This window comes from Spea bombifrons, chromosome 1 (genome assembly GCF_027358695.1).
Source record: "Spea bombifrons isolate aSpeBom1 chromosome 1, aSpeBom1.2.pri, whole genome shotgun sequence".
In the NCBI taxonomy this organism is placed as follows: domain Eukaryota; kingdom Metazoa; phylum Chordata; class Amphibia; order Anura; family Pelobatidae; genus Spea; species Spea bombifrons.
Window position 1 is genome coordinate 54,886,833 of NC_071087.1, and position 16,850 is coordinate 54,903,682.

General features: G+C 40.2%; 1 protein-coding gene across 1 annotated transcript; it reads left to right on the top strand.

The window, feature by feature from the left end:
* Window positions 1–1,094: 1,094 nt before the first annotated feature.
* Window positions 1,095–6,802, top strand: LOC128488217 (C-X-C motif chemokine 9-like). Its single transcript, XM_053461656.1, has 4 exons — window positions 1,095–1,186; window positions 2,575–2,701; window positions 3,584–3,670; window positions 6,600–6,802. Exons 1-4 carry the CDS (start codon window positions 1,126–1,128, stop codon window positions 6,613–6,615), a joined length of 291 nt encoding a protein of 96 aa, XP_053317631.1. The 5' UTR covers window positions 1,095–1,125; the 3' UTR covers window positions 6,616–6,802.
* The last annotated feature ends 10,048 nt before the right edge of the window (window positions 6,803–16,850 follow it).

Genomic DNA, 16,850 nt, shown 5'->3' on the forward strand with positions numbered 1-16,850 from the left:
ACCAAGAATCCCTTCCCTGAACTCCAGTATCTCCTCGCACCGATACTTCAATGGGCTCCCACATTCTCGGTCCTCCTGTAGGCTTTCCATTATCAATCCCAGGCCACCAAAGTAATCGCCCTCTGGCAGGTAATCTTTCAGCTCTGGACACCACTGTGCGGCCTGCCAATACAGGGCCCGTTACCCACAATCCACACTCATTTCAAGCGGAAGCAACTTCTCCAACTCAGCCACCAAGTCCTCTTGGGGCTGCTCTCCCAGGTACGGCATTCGCCAATCTAGTTGTAGCACGTACCATTCCTTCAGGTAGCCCATGACTCTGCTGCGCACCAAAACGTCTTGTAGTGTTGGCACCATCTTTAGCTTGCTGCTGGTATAGCCGCTGGTACTCTGCTGGGACGTTTGCAAGGAGGATCCCGCCGCTGCCGCCAATGTAACGGGTTCACCAAGAGAGCTGTAGTAACTCCCAGAGATCACCTAGTATCCTCCTGTTGTCCCCGGAATAACTTCCAGCACCAGCCAGCATGCACACCTTGGAACCCTGCAATGTGTACCCAATAAGTAGACACAACTACCTTGAATTGAGTACAGCAGGAATTAACAGTTTATTGATGTAAAATATAGACTCATATATCCACAGAACTGCATTAACATAAATTAACATTGATAAACAGGTGCATGTAGACAACCCAACCTTTAATGCCCTTTAGCTTCTGAATCTCCCATTGGCAGCAATCCTGTTAACTGGATTAGTTTACACAATGGAGTTCCTGCCTGAGCAATCTTTGTTTGGCAGCCAGGCTTGAGCCATCTCTGACTACCTTGGGGCCTTGTATTACAGGTCATTCTGTCACAGGTATTTTTCAGAGCATTTGACAATTTTGAGAGTCAGACTGTATGTTTGTGAAGGCACTGATTGTATTCCATTTATAATAACAGCTGCATCTTTCAAGAAAATGTGAAGTACTCATACAAGAAATCCCCAAGAAGTCTGAATGGTGTTTTCCCTTGTACATACCAATCATAATGTAGATATGGCTAAAACAATATAAATACAAGGGACATGGAATGCTTATTTTATAGAAGAAGGACAGTTGTATTGAAGGGTTCTAAGGAGATCTTACAATGGAAAAGAATCTTGTTGTGATCTTTTGCTGGCTCCTTGTAGTCCATGCCTGTGTGGAAGGTAAGGTCATCTAATTCACAAAGATACAATATTCTAGGAAGTTATTCTACTACTGCTGTAATATTCTTAGAATTCATTGTTTTCTCATATTATTGAATCTGTGTATGGGTCTATTCACTAAAATGAGAGTTTGCATGAGAGTTGTATTTCTGCTGCTCGACTTCACTTGCCCTCTAAAATGTATAGTTAAACTAGTGAAATACTTTATACAATATAGGTGGGGTCAGCTTAACCTTCCTTGCTGGAGGCATTCACTAAAATTAGCCCCTTGATGCATGAGGAAATGTTTAACTCACCAGCAGTCTCACAGTTTAATCATTGCACCTCTTTAAACCAAACTCTACAAAAATATACTAACGATGCAAGCAAAAAATGTATTGCATTGTTGCTTTTAAAAGCAAATCATTTGAATTATGGCTCCAGACTAGTTGGGCATCTTTCCATTGGCAACTCCTTTCATTTCAAAATAATTTAAGATGATAATTTAATTTCTGATAATTCACTTTTATTGTGTTGTGTTTTTAATTTTACTATTAATGAAAGGTCAGACTGCAAACTGGCTCTGTAACTGTACCTTTGTCCCAGATGCTCTAAAGGGACAGTCATGTGATTTCTTCACATGGGACTGCTATGTTTTCTCAAATGTGGAAAGAGGTCCTGCAATCTACACTTGCAATGTTTCATGGTGAAACTTTCTGCAGCATACTTCCTAAGTGTCCCATCCATACCTCTATCCATGATCCTAATAAAGGTGTCTTAGTTTGGACACCTTATATTTTGGAGGGTAATCTGCGGAGTTGTTTAAGCCCCCATCCCTCTTTTCTTTAATGCAATTGCAATTGTAGCAAGTATAACAGACTACTGCGTCCTTGACAAATCTGAACCACTGCACTAAATAAGCACATAATTCAGTAATGGAAACACAATTTACTCCATTGACCATGAGGGAAAAAATCTCATAGTACTGTCCTTTTAAATCTTTATGAATTATTAGGATTATATTAGCAGATACATTTTTACTCTGTTGATAAAGTATTTAAAAGCACAATGCATTAAGGACAAAAAAAACAAGAGTAGAAAGCATGATAAATATATCCATCTGAAATAAAATTTAAAAAACAAATAGTAGCACTACATATTGTGTAACGCAACTGATCCAAGGTTCTATTTAATCTGTGAAATTGGCATGGAAATGCATTAGCCGTAAACTCTAACTGTCAATAGATGTGGAAATAAATTGAATTAGCATTAGAAAAAGGTACCATATAGAGCGGTTATAACTTGGAGACATAAATTAAAAATATGGTGCTTCTGCTCAATAACTACTCAAGAAATGCTACATTGATTGTGTCTATTTTAATACTATTTACTATACTTCCATATTTCAGGGATGGTTCCACTTCCAAGGCGACGTTGCAGATGCAGTGGAAGTCTTGCCAATAGGCTGAATGTGAAGGAAATAAAGAGACTTGAGGTCTACCCGTTAAGTTCTATCTGCGAGAAAATGGATGTCATGTAAGCTGTAGGGGTTTGTTTTGGGGGGCAATATTGGATATCAAGATTTCAGTAAGAAGGCCTACATGCAAGTTAAATTTAATATAAACTGATACCTCTGACTATAGGTAGTTCTGTGTCTGCATTGGACACATTGCGGGAAATAGCGATGTAAACTATAACCAATTGTATAGATTTTTCGCATGCCTCACATGAAGTTTCCTTGAAATGTTTTTAATGGCACTGTGAGATGTAAGGGGCCTAAAAAATGGTTAAGTTGTCTTCAATTCTAGTCAATATAGTTATAACCTATACACTCACCAACACTTCAGGTGCCCAAAGCAGGACACATTTGTTAGTTGCATGGTTAAAGGTAGGGCCGAGACTAGAGGAAGACCTAGGGAAAGACCACCAAGTTGTCTTACATGTCCAGTTTTGCAATATATTGAAAAAGAATGCCATTGTAATATACCAAAGCTTCAATATGTGAGAGGTGGCCACATGGGACTTGTGCCCTGTGCAAAAGCACAAACCTCAATTTTACAGCTCAGTGGGCTGGTCAGGGGAGAATCTGCTTACCTCCTTAATTGTATTTTTAGTGCCTAATTCATTGTGGAACAGAGCCATAAAAATTTAGAATTTCCTATTTAAAATAAGACACTTGTGTGGTATACACCCAGGCTTCACTTGTTTCCATTATTATGGGCATTGTTAATTGTGGCCATTACTACATGATGGCTCTCTTTGCTCTGGTCATTGGTGAACAAATCGAAATATTATTTGATAAATTGTGCTTTCCTATAATGACACAAACCATGTTATGGTGTTGGGTTACTAGTCAGCAACTCACTATACAGGAAATAAGCTAACTAAACTTTTTTATGCACAATATATTTCTTGCAGTGCTATATTGAAGTCGGGAAAAAAGATTTGCCTTAACCCACACTCTACAATGGTGAAAATACTTTTTGAAGCCATGAAAAATAAATGGTATGTATTGAATAATGAAACCTTTGCCACACTCACTCTGTTGATGTGTCTAATCTGCCATATGTAAGCAATTCAGGGAGGATTTTGTGCAATTGCCATAGATAAAAGGAAATAAAAAAATATTGCTGCTGTTTGCTTCACCTTTAGAACTTTCCACCACAGTTGGACTTTATACTTTTGATTCAATGTATACTTTTCACTGAAACAGCTCATTTATACTCTAGCTCAGTACCAGAGAACGCAGAGGGAGGCCGCCCCCTGCTGAAGTCTGTGAGCGGCATCGATGAGCTGCAGTGCAGTTAAGGGGGTGGGGAGGGTGTTTGAATGAGTATGTGTGATTGAGGGAATGAATCTGTGAATGAATGAGTATATGAATGAACAGGCCCGGATTGGGACAAAACATAGGCCCGGGCATTTAAGCCAGAGCAGCCCATTTTTATTTATTTATTTATTTATTGTTAAAGCCCACCCTTCATGTACCATCTTTGCATTTACTCACTCATTCACACAAATCATTAACACATTCATTAATGCAGTCTCACAAATCATTCAAGCAATTCATCCACATATTTATTCATTCATTCACACTAACCCTTCTCCCCATCTTATCTGCCCCTTCTTTGTTCCCCCTTTTCACTATGTACCCCCTTCCCCACTTCTCAATATGTATCCCCTCTCCCCATTTCTCACTATCTAACCCCCCCTTTGCCCCTTCTCACTGCCCCCCTCCCTCACCCTACTTACCTTGTTGCCGGAGCAAGCAGCAACTGCGACCGGGCCCGCGGCAGGGCTGGATTGACTTAGGGGCTGATGGAGCTGCAGCTCCAGGCCTCTACCTTAAAATAGGCCCAGTCAAGACTGGGCCTATGCGGCCGCATTAACGCAGAGCCCCTTAAGCCCGCCGCAACATCATACAGCATTAATAGCTTCCACAGAATAGCAGGTCGCCATGGCAATTGGTGGTCACTCTGTGCTTAAAAATATGCGACCGGGTCCGCCACTCTAAGGGGCCGGGAAGCCCCCATCAGGGCCGGCCTTAGGGGTCTGTAGCAGCACAGGGCTTAATTTTTTTTTTTACTTTATTTAACATCCTCCATGTTAAATAAAGTTAACAAAAACTTTATTTAACATGGAAGATGTTAAATAAAGTAAAAAAAAACCCCGATGTTTTAACTTAAACCCTGTGCGGCCGCACTCCCGTAAGGCCGGCCCTGGTGGGGGCTTCCCGGCCTCCTAGAGTGGCGGACCCGGTCGGAGTTGCGGCGGGCTTAAGGGCTTAAGGTGCCCTGACTGGACCTATTTTAAGGTAGGAGCCTGGAGCTGCAGCTCCATCAGCCCCTAAATCAATCCGGGCCTGTGAATGAATGAGTGTGTGTGTGATATCATGGATGTGTAAGTGCTGGAACCTAGGCATGATGGGACTGTGATTGCTGTTAGCAACCACACTCCTATCATGCCAAGTCAGCCAGTACATGCTGAAACCTGGCTAGCTGCCCCCCTTGTGTATTGATGCTGCCAGCTGTATGGGGTCTGCACATCACTTACAGCCACCCTGTTACAGCATGTACTGGTTGACTTGGCATGATAGGAGTGTGATTGCTAACAGCAATCACAGTCCCATCATGCCTAGGTTCCAGCATTTACTGGTTGGATGTGTAAGTGCTGGAACCTAGGCATGATGGGACTGTGATTGCTGTTAGCAATCACACTCCTATCATGCCAAGTCAGCCAGTACATGCTGAAACCTAGCTAGCTGCCCCCCTTGTGTATTGATGCTGCCAGAAGTATGGGGTCTGCACATCACTTACAGCCACCCTGTACCAGCATGTACTGGCTGACTTGGCATGATAGGAGTATGATTGCTAACAGCAAGCACAGTCCCATCATGCCTAGGTACCAGCATTTACTGGTAGCCTGCCTGGGTATGATAGGAGTGTGATTGCTGTTAGCAATCACACTCCTATCATGCCAAGTCATATTGCTAATTTTTTTTGTCCAATTGTGGTGTGTTACCTACTTTTATTAAAAATGTTAGTTTTTAGTATTATTTTTAAGGGGGGGGGTCATTTTCGGTTTTGGCTAAGTGAATGTTTTGGTCCAAAAGTTTCATTTTGGTGCATCCCTAGAATAAATAGAACTATTTCATTTTTAATTATCCTGAATTTGTAGTCACAACACTTCTAGGCCCAGAAATCAGTGAGAGGGAAAGTAAAGGTTTTGTGTCATTTACTTTATTTTAATCTGCATATTTTATTAAAGGCCACATTTTCTCACAGTGAAAAATGAGTGCGGCCCTTGCACGTATACAATTCTGATGAAGTGGCCCGCTGCAGAGAAAACTTGGACACCCCTGCTCTAGCTCATTTATACTCTAGTCTTTTAAAGAAACAGTAAAGTTTTAGGCTCAAAATTAAATGGCTTATGTGGGTAGAATTCTCACCAAGGATCATCATTGGGGAAAATCTAAACCGCTGTCACCTAGGCCATATCTTCTGCTGGACAAGAGAGACAACTGCCCCAGGTGCTACAAGGTGAGGGGCACACTTGAGCCACCTGATAGCAATATCCATGCTCCTCATCACAAAGAGGCCACATGGGAGCTCCATTGATTTTTACAGCTTTCAAGGCCAGCCGGGGAGATCAGAGGCTGTCTTCCACTGGCCTAGGCCTGCAAGAGTGAGATAGTGGGTCAGCTACACAGTTAAGCGAGACAGTGGCCACACAATTGTGACTGTTCTTGAGAAAACTGGGATTGCTAGGAGATATTGAGTGTACTTAGAGGAGAACAGAGAGCATCTTGAACAGTAAGTGTCCCTTTCAAATTGGAATAAGAGGTAGACAACTAGTACAAAACCCAAATGGCAAATAACTATATCAATCACAATATCCTATACTTTAATCTAATCACTTTTTGTTTTTTTTGTCACAGGGGTAAACCACAGTGAACATGTGAATGGAAGAAAAGTGAAGCAGTGTGAAAATGTTATATTGCTTTGAACCACATTACAAATATGGATTCACTATTCTGGCAATATATTATCCTTAATAACCTAATTATCTCATGTATAACTACCACATAATTGCAGTATAACAAGAAATCACAAAATAAATGCATTCTTAAAAGACAAATAATGTACACGTGTAAGAAAATTCTGAACAAAAGAACACTGGGCGTTACAGAAAAATATTAATTTAAAAGAAAATAAATTCAAATATGTTCATCCTACATACTGCTACGAGATGCCCCTCAACTTTAGCAGCCAATACTTTGCCTCAGAGCGATGTTCAGCACTGGGAATAGTATGCTTAGGGGGCTGTAACAGTTAGGGATCACCAGTTTAGCAGAAGTGGGACTACCACCCCTGGACCTGCCATCCTAGTTAACCCAGACAATTTATGATGATGCTGGCAACAAATATAAGTGGACACACATAATAGAGTTAACCTAAAATACAAAAAGATTAAAAAAACAGATTAAAAGATTAAAAAAAACATAGAAAAAAAAGTTTAATGGCTTATATCTACAAATTATGCTCTATGTAGTCTTCAAAACAATGACCCCAAGAGGGCTGTTGGAAAGATTTTTGTCACCCTAGGCAAAACCGAATTTAGCCGCCTCCAGTGGCTCCACCCATATAAGCGCATCAGACACATGACTCCCAGCGTTGACGGTACTTACACGGTAGGCAAAAATCACAGATTGCACACATAGGACTTGCCCCAGCAATGAGATTGTATCCACAGAACAGCCCAGCAACCATAGAACTCCCCAGCACCAAGAATACACGCATAGGACTTGCTCCATCACCCAGATCTCCTCCCATCTCGTTTTATTTCTCCCTCTCTTTTCTTTATTTCCCCCACTTCTCTTTGATTGCTTCTCATTATTTTTCTTTATCTCTGAACATAGTGTGGAATTAAATCCCCTCTAGACTGTAAGCTCATTTGAGCAGGGCCCTCCTCACCTGTTGTCTCTGTTAGTCAATTTGTTATGTTACATTCTACTTGTTATGTCCTCTCTACCCATTGTACAGCGCTACAGAATTTGATGGCGCTATATAAAACAATAAATAATAATAATAAATCCCCCCTTATATCATTTTATGAGATTTTTTTTTACAATATGCTTCTCAATGGTTTTCCAGAAGGCCAAGTCGAGAATAGCAGGAGCATATACTGTACATTACCAATTAACATTAATTTAAGTGCCACAACTATCATACAGTATCACAAAAAAACCAACAGGATCTTAAAGCAAAGACTCTACCGGGATAGGGCAAACTTTATGGCTCAAGGTAGCCACTCATTAGTAGGTAAGCTAAGCAAAGAGGAGAAAAGGAGGCCTGTAAATCTGCACTTATTATGGCTCAATTTGTTACAAAGCAATTTGGAAAGGGTGGCAAAAGTTGTATTGGATAAACCATTTTATAAATGTATAGTGTCATGAATAACTCATGGTGTAGTAGATGCATGGAAGGGTAATCCAGCAGACGTGGTTTGTTTCTTTGAGTAAGCATTCAATGTGTTAATTGATTTAATTGATGTGTTGATTTAAATGTGTTTCTTTGTGCATGCCCTCTGTATCTGTTCTGACAAGAGGTGTGATTCATGGTGTGATTCATGGCCCAACTGATAAGGATCCTGAGTTAAGTGGAGGCAGGGGCGGGCTGGGCCGGGGGGCAGGGAGGCAATTGCCCCCCAGGCCGCCCTAAATCCAGGCCGGTGGGCCGGACGGACGACCGGCAGACAGGCATTCAATGCGGCCGCAAAGTTAAAAACTAAGCGGCCGCGAACAGGATTGAATGCGGCCGAATGCGGGCATCATGCGTACCTGGCGGGGGGGGGGGCGGCTCATCTGAGGGCTGCCACCATGCCGGCACGCCTCCAGAAACGGTGCGCGCGGCAACTGTGGCTGTGCGCCGGGACTTGATGTCAAATCCCGGCGCACAACACTGAAGCCACGCCCACCGTCTTCCGCGCTCAGTGCACAGGACAGGAAGAAGAAGAAGAAGAAGTAGAAGAAGAGGAAGAGGAAAAGTGAGAGTGAAAGAAGAAAAGGTAGGAGAGAGTGGATTAGTAAGTGTGTGAGAGTGATGGGTGTTATGCTGAATGTAAGTGTGTGAGAGTGATGGGTGTTATGCTAAATGTAAGTGTGAGAGTGATGGGTGTTATGCTGAATGTAAGTGTGTGAGAGTGATGGGTGTTATGCTAAATGTAAGTGTGAGAGTGATGGGTGTTATGCTGAATGTAAGTGTGTGAGAGTGATGGGTGTTATGCTAAATGTAAGTTAGTGAGAGTGATGGGTGTTATGCTAAATGTAAGTGTGTGAGAGTGATGGGTGTTATGCTGAATGTAAGTGTGTGAGAGTGATGGGTGTTATGCTGAATGTAAGTGTGTGAGAGTGATGGGTGTTATGCTGAATGTTTGTGAATGAGGGTTTCAGATAGCATGGATGTGTAAGTGTTGGGGGATAGCTTGGCATAGGGAGTCCGTAATCACATTCCTTTCATGCCCAGATTCCAGCATGTAGTGGCTGCCTAGGCATGATAGGAGTGTGATTGCTGTTATAAATTATTTTTTGGTCCAACTTCGGTGTGTTAACACTTTTATTGGACAGAATAATTCAATGACAGTATTAATATATATATATATATATATATATATATATTTATATACCGTATTTGCTCGATTATAAGACGACCCTGATTATAAGACGACCCCCCAAAATCTGAACATTAACTTAGGAAAAAAAGAAAAAGCCTGAATATAAGACGACCCCAAAGGAAAAAAGTTTTAACAGTAAATGTTAATTCATGTAAACTATTTTTTTTAATAAAAGCTATGATTGAGAAAAAGATTTTTTTGTTTTTATTTCTTGTATTTTCCAACCTGTCCCCCAGTTACGCACATCTGCCCCCAGGCTTGCCACTCCAATATGGCACTGTGGCCCATGATATGCCTTTTAACCCTCTATATGCCACTGTGTCACATGGTATGCCTTTTGACCCCCTATGTGCCACTCTGCCTCCAGAAATGCCTTATACCCCTATATCCCATTCTGGCATTTAGGGGGTTAAAATGCATATTATGGGGCAGAGTGGCATATAGGGAGGTATAAGGCATTTCAGGAGGCAGAGTGGCATTAAGGGAGTTAAAAGGCATTGTATGGAGCACTCTGCCTCCAGAAATGCCTTATACCCCTATATGCCACTCTGCCATTTAGGGGGTTAAAAGGCATATTATGGGGCAGAGTGGCATATAGGGAGGTATAAGGCATTTCAGGAGGCAGAGTGCTCTATTAAATGCCCCCTTAACGCCACTCCAGAAATGCCCTATGCCCCCATTTAACACACACACACACCCTATACCCCCATTTAACTAACTAACACACACACACACACACTCACCCCCCCTCTCTCATCCCCCTTCCCCCGCTCTCCCTCCTCTCTTACCGGTGCTTCCAGCCGGGGCAGCGGGTTGACGTCGCCTTCTGCTGCAGCCGGAAGGAGGTGTGGCTAGCAGCGGGGGTTTGTATGCGTCCGTCGCGTATACTTTCCCCGGCTGTCAGAGATCAGAGTTCTCTGATCTCTGACAGTCGGGTAAGGTCTATGCGACGGACGCAGACAACCCCCGCTGCTAGCCACACCTCCTTCCGGCTGCAGCGGACGTTGTCTACGCGACGTCAACACGCTGCCCCGGCAACACAGCAGGAAGCACCGGTAAGTGTGTGTATGATGGGGAGGGGGGGGAGACAGGAGGATCCAGGTCCCCTGCAGCGGTGCGGGGGATCTGGATCTTAGTCTCCTAATCAGACCTCTATTACCAAACTTTGGTAAATGTAGGTGGGGCACATCATAATCTTTTCTGTAAGATTTCTCTGGCAGATGAAGTTGCTTATGGCTTCTTCAATAGCTTCCTCGCAAAGCCATTGTCCAGGATCCGGTGTTTTCAAAATCTGTTCTTTTACTGTTTCTAGCAATTTGTTATCTGAATCTGTTGGTGGCAGGTTTCAGGGGGTTACGTCATCCCATGCAACAAGTTCATTCATTTCATGCCCTTCTTCTCTTGGTGTGGAGTGCAGATTCCTCATTCTGGTGACCAACATATTACAAGTGTCACCAGTGTTCAAAATGACAAAAATCTATATGATATGTCAGATGGATTTCTCTGAAAAACAAGTTTGATTTTCCTCCCATTATATCCTATCGGCATTCACTCAATACTGTCATTCCCCTGTCATTCCATAGAAAACAGCTATAATCCCACATAATCTGAGTTTTATATCATGTGTGTGTACTAGGGGAGTATACATGGCAAAGATCTATATGAAATGTCAGAGGGTTTTCTCTAAAAAAACAATTTAATTTTTATCCCATTATATCCTATGGGCATTCACTAAAAAATTTAATTCACCTGTCATTCCATAGAACACAACTATAATTCCACTTAATATGAGTTTTAGAACCTGTAGATGTACGAGGGGAGTATATATGACAAAGATCTATATGATATGTCAAATGGATTTCTCTGAAAAACAAGTTTGATTTTTCTCCCATTATATCCTATGGGCATTCACTCAATACTGTCATTCACCTGTCATTCCATAGAACACAGCTATAATTCCACTAAATATGAGTTTCAGAACCTGTAGCTGTACTAGGGGAGTATACATGACAAAGATCTATATGATATGTCAGATGGATTTCTCTAAAAAACAAGATTATTTTTTCTCCCATTATATCCTATGGGCATTCCCTCAAAACTGTGACTCACCTGTCATTCCATAGAAAACAGCTATAATCCCACATAATATGAGTTTTAGATCCTGTGTCTGTAATAGGGGAGTATGCAGGGCCGGCCCTACAATGGAGCCGACAGGCGGCACTTTAGAAGGGGCGGCACTTTGCCGCCCCAAGCGGTTTTCTTTGGTTGTTTGTTTTGAAGCGGAGGAGAGAGAGAGGGGTGCCGAGTAGTTTTCGCTTACCCGCTCGGCGCCCCTCTCTCTCTCCTCTGCGGCAAGTCTCCTTGTTCAGTCTCGGTGCCGGCTTGTAATGATAAGCGCCGGAAGTGGCGTCAATTTCCGGTGCTCAGCATTACAAACCGGCACCGTGGCAGAGCAGGGAGACTGGCCGGCAGGACTCTTTAAAGGTAAGTACCGGGGGGGGAAATAATGGCGTCAGCGGCGTTAAGTCTTCGGCCGGCCCTGGGAGTATGTGTGCCAAATATCTATATGATATGTCAGAGGGTTTTGTCTGAAAAACAGGTTTGATTTTTCTCCCATTATATCCTATGGGCATTCCCTCAATACTGTCATTCACCTGTCATTCCATAGAACACAGCTATAATTCCACTTAATATGAGGTTTAGAACCTATAACTGTACAAGGGGAGTATACATGACAAAGATCTATATGATATGTCAGAGGGTTTTCTCTAAAAAACAAGTTTAATTTTTCTCCCATTATATCCTATGGGCATTCCCTCAAAACTGTCATTCACCTGTCATTCCATAGAAAACAGCTATAATCCCACATAATATGAGTTTTAGATCCTGTGTCTGTACTAGGGGAGTATGTGTGCCAAAGATCTGTATGATATTTCAGAGGGTTTTGTCTGAAAAACAAGTTAGATTTTTCTCCCATTATACCCTATGGGCATTCCATCAATACTGTCAATCACCTGTCATTCCATAGAACACAGCTATAATTCCACTTAATATGAGGTTTAGAACCTATAAATGTACTAGGGGAGTATACATGACAAAGATCTATATGATATGTCAGACGGTTTTCTCTAAAAAAACAAGTTTAATGTTTCTCCCATTATATCCTATGGGCATTCACTCAAAACTGTGATTCACCTGTCATTCCATAGAAAACAGCTATAATCACACATAATATGAGTTTTAGATCCTGTGTCTGTACTAGGGGAGTATGTGTGCCAAAGATCTGTATGATATTTCAGAGGGTTTTGTCTGAAAAACAAGTTAGATTTTTCTCCCATTATATCCTATGGGCATTCCATCAATACTGTCAATCACCTGTCATTCCATAGAACACAGCTATAATTCCACTTAATATGAGGTTTAGAACCTATAAATGTACTAGGGGAGTATACATGACAAAGATCTATATGATATGTCAGAGGGTTTTCTCTAAAAAACAAGTTTAATGTTTCTCCCATTATATCCTATGGGCATTCACTTAAAACTGTGATTCACCTGTCATTCCATAGAAAACAGCTATAATCACACATAATATGAGTTTTAGATCCTGTGTCTGTGCTCGGGGAGTATGTGTGCCAAAGATCTAAATGATATGTCTTAAACTTTTATTTCAAAATCAATTATTCTTTTCCCTTCCATTATAGTCTATGGGCATTCCTCCCCATTAAAGTCTATGGGCATTCCATTTTGTCATTCGTTTTAGTATGTCCCCTGACTTGTGGGCTGATTTTGATTATTTGGTATACCAAGAATGGATCCTGGAGCAGGCCTACCGAGAACTCTTTGACCGTGCTCAGCAGTGTGCCCCAGAGGAGGTGGATCCTGTGAGTATTATATTTCATTTAAAGTTTTACATACATAATTATTCAACAACGCAAGTATCTATACCCAGAATATACTTATATATGCGTCGAATTTGAATCACCCCAAGAAAAAAAAAAAGAAAAAAAAAGCCGGTAATATGTGTCGATTACTATTTGAATCATAAATTCTTTAGTTTAATGATCCAGTCCTCATACATGATTGTTTTTCTTTTCTGTTGTGAGTTAATCCAGTGGAGACCACTCTCCATCTGTAATTGGAATAAAACCTGACTTTTCAATTGTAAATAGGAAAATCGTTTGTGTTCTTTCCAATTTTTTGCCATCATCAGTTTTTTTTTAATGATAGCTCAGATGGAAATATATGGAGAAGAGCAATGTCTAGTGTTTTATAGACCTTAATATTATCTATATTCTCTAGGAGTTCAAAAGCACACCTCCAGAGAGGCCTTACTTCTTTACAAGTCCACCAAATATGTTTGAAGTCTCCCTTTTCCTGATTACAACGCCTACACCTATCTGAGGAGCTTGGAAACATGGTTTTTATTTTATGTTAAATACCATTGATTTATAAGTTTAACCCCTTAATGACAAAGCCCGTATATGTATGGGCTCAAAATGCATTGTTTTCAATGGGTTTAGGGACCGCCCATTGTCCTTAAGGGGTTAAAGTAATTTTCTCTAATTGTTATAGAGTGTATTATATCATATGTCATATTTATTGCTTTATACCATTCTTTCTCTGTAATTTGTCTCATTGAGTCTCTGGCCCATTTGATTAAGATTGAAGTTGGTGGAATCTCATCAATTTTATTAATTACCTCATATTATTTAGACATTACTTTTTTTTTACATCTTTCTAATTAAATACATTTTGAAGTTTAAAGTGGAGTTCCTTGTCAACTTTATATCTTGCTTGTATTAGAAAAGATTTTATTCTTAAGTAATTCAATATTTCTGAGCTGGGTAGATCTTATATCTTAGTTGATTTATCTTATTTTTAAGTTCTTCAATCTTTTCTGTTAGCTGAATTGATGGTGCTTTTTTTATTTTCACCTGGTGGAGGGTGATATACATCTCTGAGAGACTTTCATATTTTAATATGCATCATTCTACAGGGACATTAAACTGTCTCTTTGATGTACTGGTTTCATTAAAAAACAACAACATTATATTAGGCATTGCTAAGCCTAGATGCATCTAACACTGGTCACAGTCTCATCAGAAACAGAATATTATGGTGATTATTATTTATTGATATATTATTAATATATAAAGTGCCCTCATTTTATGCAGTTCTGTATGAAAACGAAACATGACATCTAGCACATCACGGTGTGAGGACGGTCCTGCATAAATGAGCTTCAAAGCTGAATACGAGAGGTTTCACTTCTCTCGCAGGGTCTGTAAGAGGGAAGGACAATCATCAAGGTCAAGCATCTTGTGTCCTGCAGCTTATCACTTAATGCAGAAGTTGAACTTCAATCTAAAGGATTTACCTTATGGTCTCAAAATGAACAGTTTTTCAGGGGCACATGACATTTGCATATTGCTCTTTTTGTTTTTATGTCGGAGCAGAAATCTTTGCTTGGTGACAATTCAGAATGCCTTTCCATCCTGACGAAGGTTTTCATGAAGACTTTTATTAGGGGGAACTTCGGTGCTACCAAATCACTGTAATAAAAAAGAAACAACCTAGAATAACTTGAAAAATTAACCCTTTATTAGAACATTACAAAGTCACCTGGCATAAGGACAAACCTTGTATTAGTCAGGCCCAGTCATGCGCGTGGGGGTGCTCTGTCGGAACGTAAACATAACATTACAGGCATAGAAACTGAAACTAGGTTTCTTACAAAAAAATCCAATATTCTGGGAAACTGAAACTATCTGCCCCCATTATGGGGGAAAATGCATTCTTCCCCTTTGCAGAAACAGTACCAACTTTGTTCTAATGCTCAGACTTGTTTGAAAAGTATAAAACCAGACCCACCCTCATCCAGTCTTAAATTTGTTTCCAAAAATGATTCCAAAATGATTTCCAAAATAATTAAATGATTCATTTAAATGAATATTTAAAGAAAAGTGAAGTAAATATTTCCTTTTCAGTCAGAAAATTAAAAAGATTATCCAATACTTTTGGTTCTACATATTGAACAAAAGCACATGTAAGTGACATAATGCAGACCTACATCAGTAGACACACATAGGATAAAGGTTATATTGCCTAATTCTCCAAAAGAAACACAATGTTGGCATAGAATACATATTCCCACAAATATTACACAATGTCAGTAGCTCTGATGCATGCAATAGCAATTTTAGTTTTAGGTCCGTTCATACCTCCACCATTTTTTTAAATTATTTTATTACATTTTTAAATCTTTTTCTCTTTTTTTTCCCCTTTGGTGAATTAAAGATTGTACAGGTTGCAACATTTGAAAGGGTGTACAATTAGGGTGACCACATTTTATTTCATTCAGGGACACGCTATGAAGAGCATTGAGATTACACACAGGTATATATATATATATATATATATATATATAGATATATAGATAGATAAATATCTATATCTATCTATCTATCTCTCTCTCTATATATATATATATGCATTAGACATGGCAGTTAGTTTTTATTCCTTAATATTAGCCCCTGCTGCCGATTTATATAAATATTGGACCTTGCTGCCAATATATATAAATATTAGACCCTGCTGCCGATATATCTTAATATTAGACCCTGCTGCCAATATATATAAATATTAGACCCAGCTGCCGATATATATTAATATTAGACCCTACTGCCAATACATTTTATATTGAAAAAAATCGGACCCTACGCAAGCATTTCCTTGGGCACCAATCCAGGCTTCCTAGCATGCAATCACTCCCTCCGTTACCACATCAACAAAAATATTTGCCACACTGAATCAGAATCAGACAAATCCTGTATTTGCAGGTATACAATAATAATGCATGGAAACATAGTATTGCAGGTGTAGATCAACAGAATGACACACAAACCCAGCATTGCAGGTATAGATCAACTGGATATCACATTTAAACTCAGCACTGAGGGTATAGATCAAATAAACAACACATGGAAACAGCACTGCAGGTATTGATCAACTGAATAAGACATACAAACCCTGTATTTGCAGGTATACATAAATAATGTATGGAAACATAGCTTGGACAGATATGGACCAACAGAATAAGCCGGCCCTGGCGTCCACAGTGCCCACGTAGAATCTGACCAGCTCCCAGATAACACACATAGGACTTGCTATCTTTGTCCCCAACACCTTGGCCTGTGCTATCTTTGTCCCATAAACACCCTGCCTGTGCCATCTTGGTCTCCAAGGCTCAAACACCCGGCTTGTGCCATATTTCCCTTTCCACAAATCAACTATACATCTATGATATACACAAACACTTTTACAGTCACTCATCAATTCACACTTTCATTCACATAATTCATTCACACAATCATTTATTCTTTCACTCATTCACACAAATTATTTACACATATTCATAGATGCATTCTCACAAATTAATTAATTCCCTCACTCATTCACAGAATTGAACATCAGTTCATACTCTCGGTCATTCAGACAATTCATCCCCTTTATC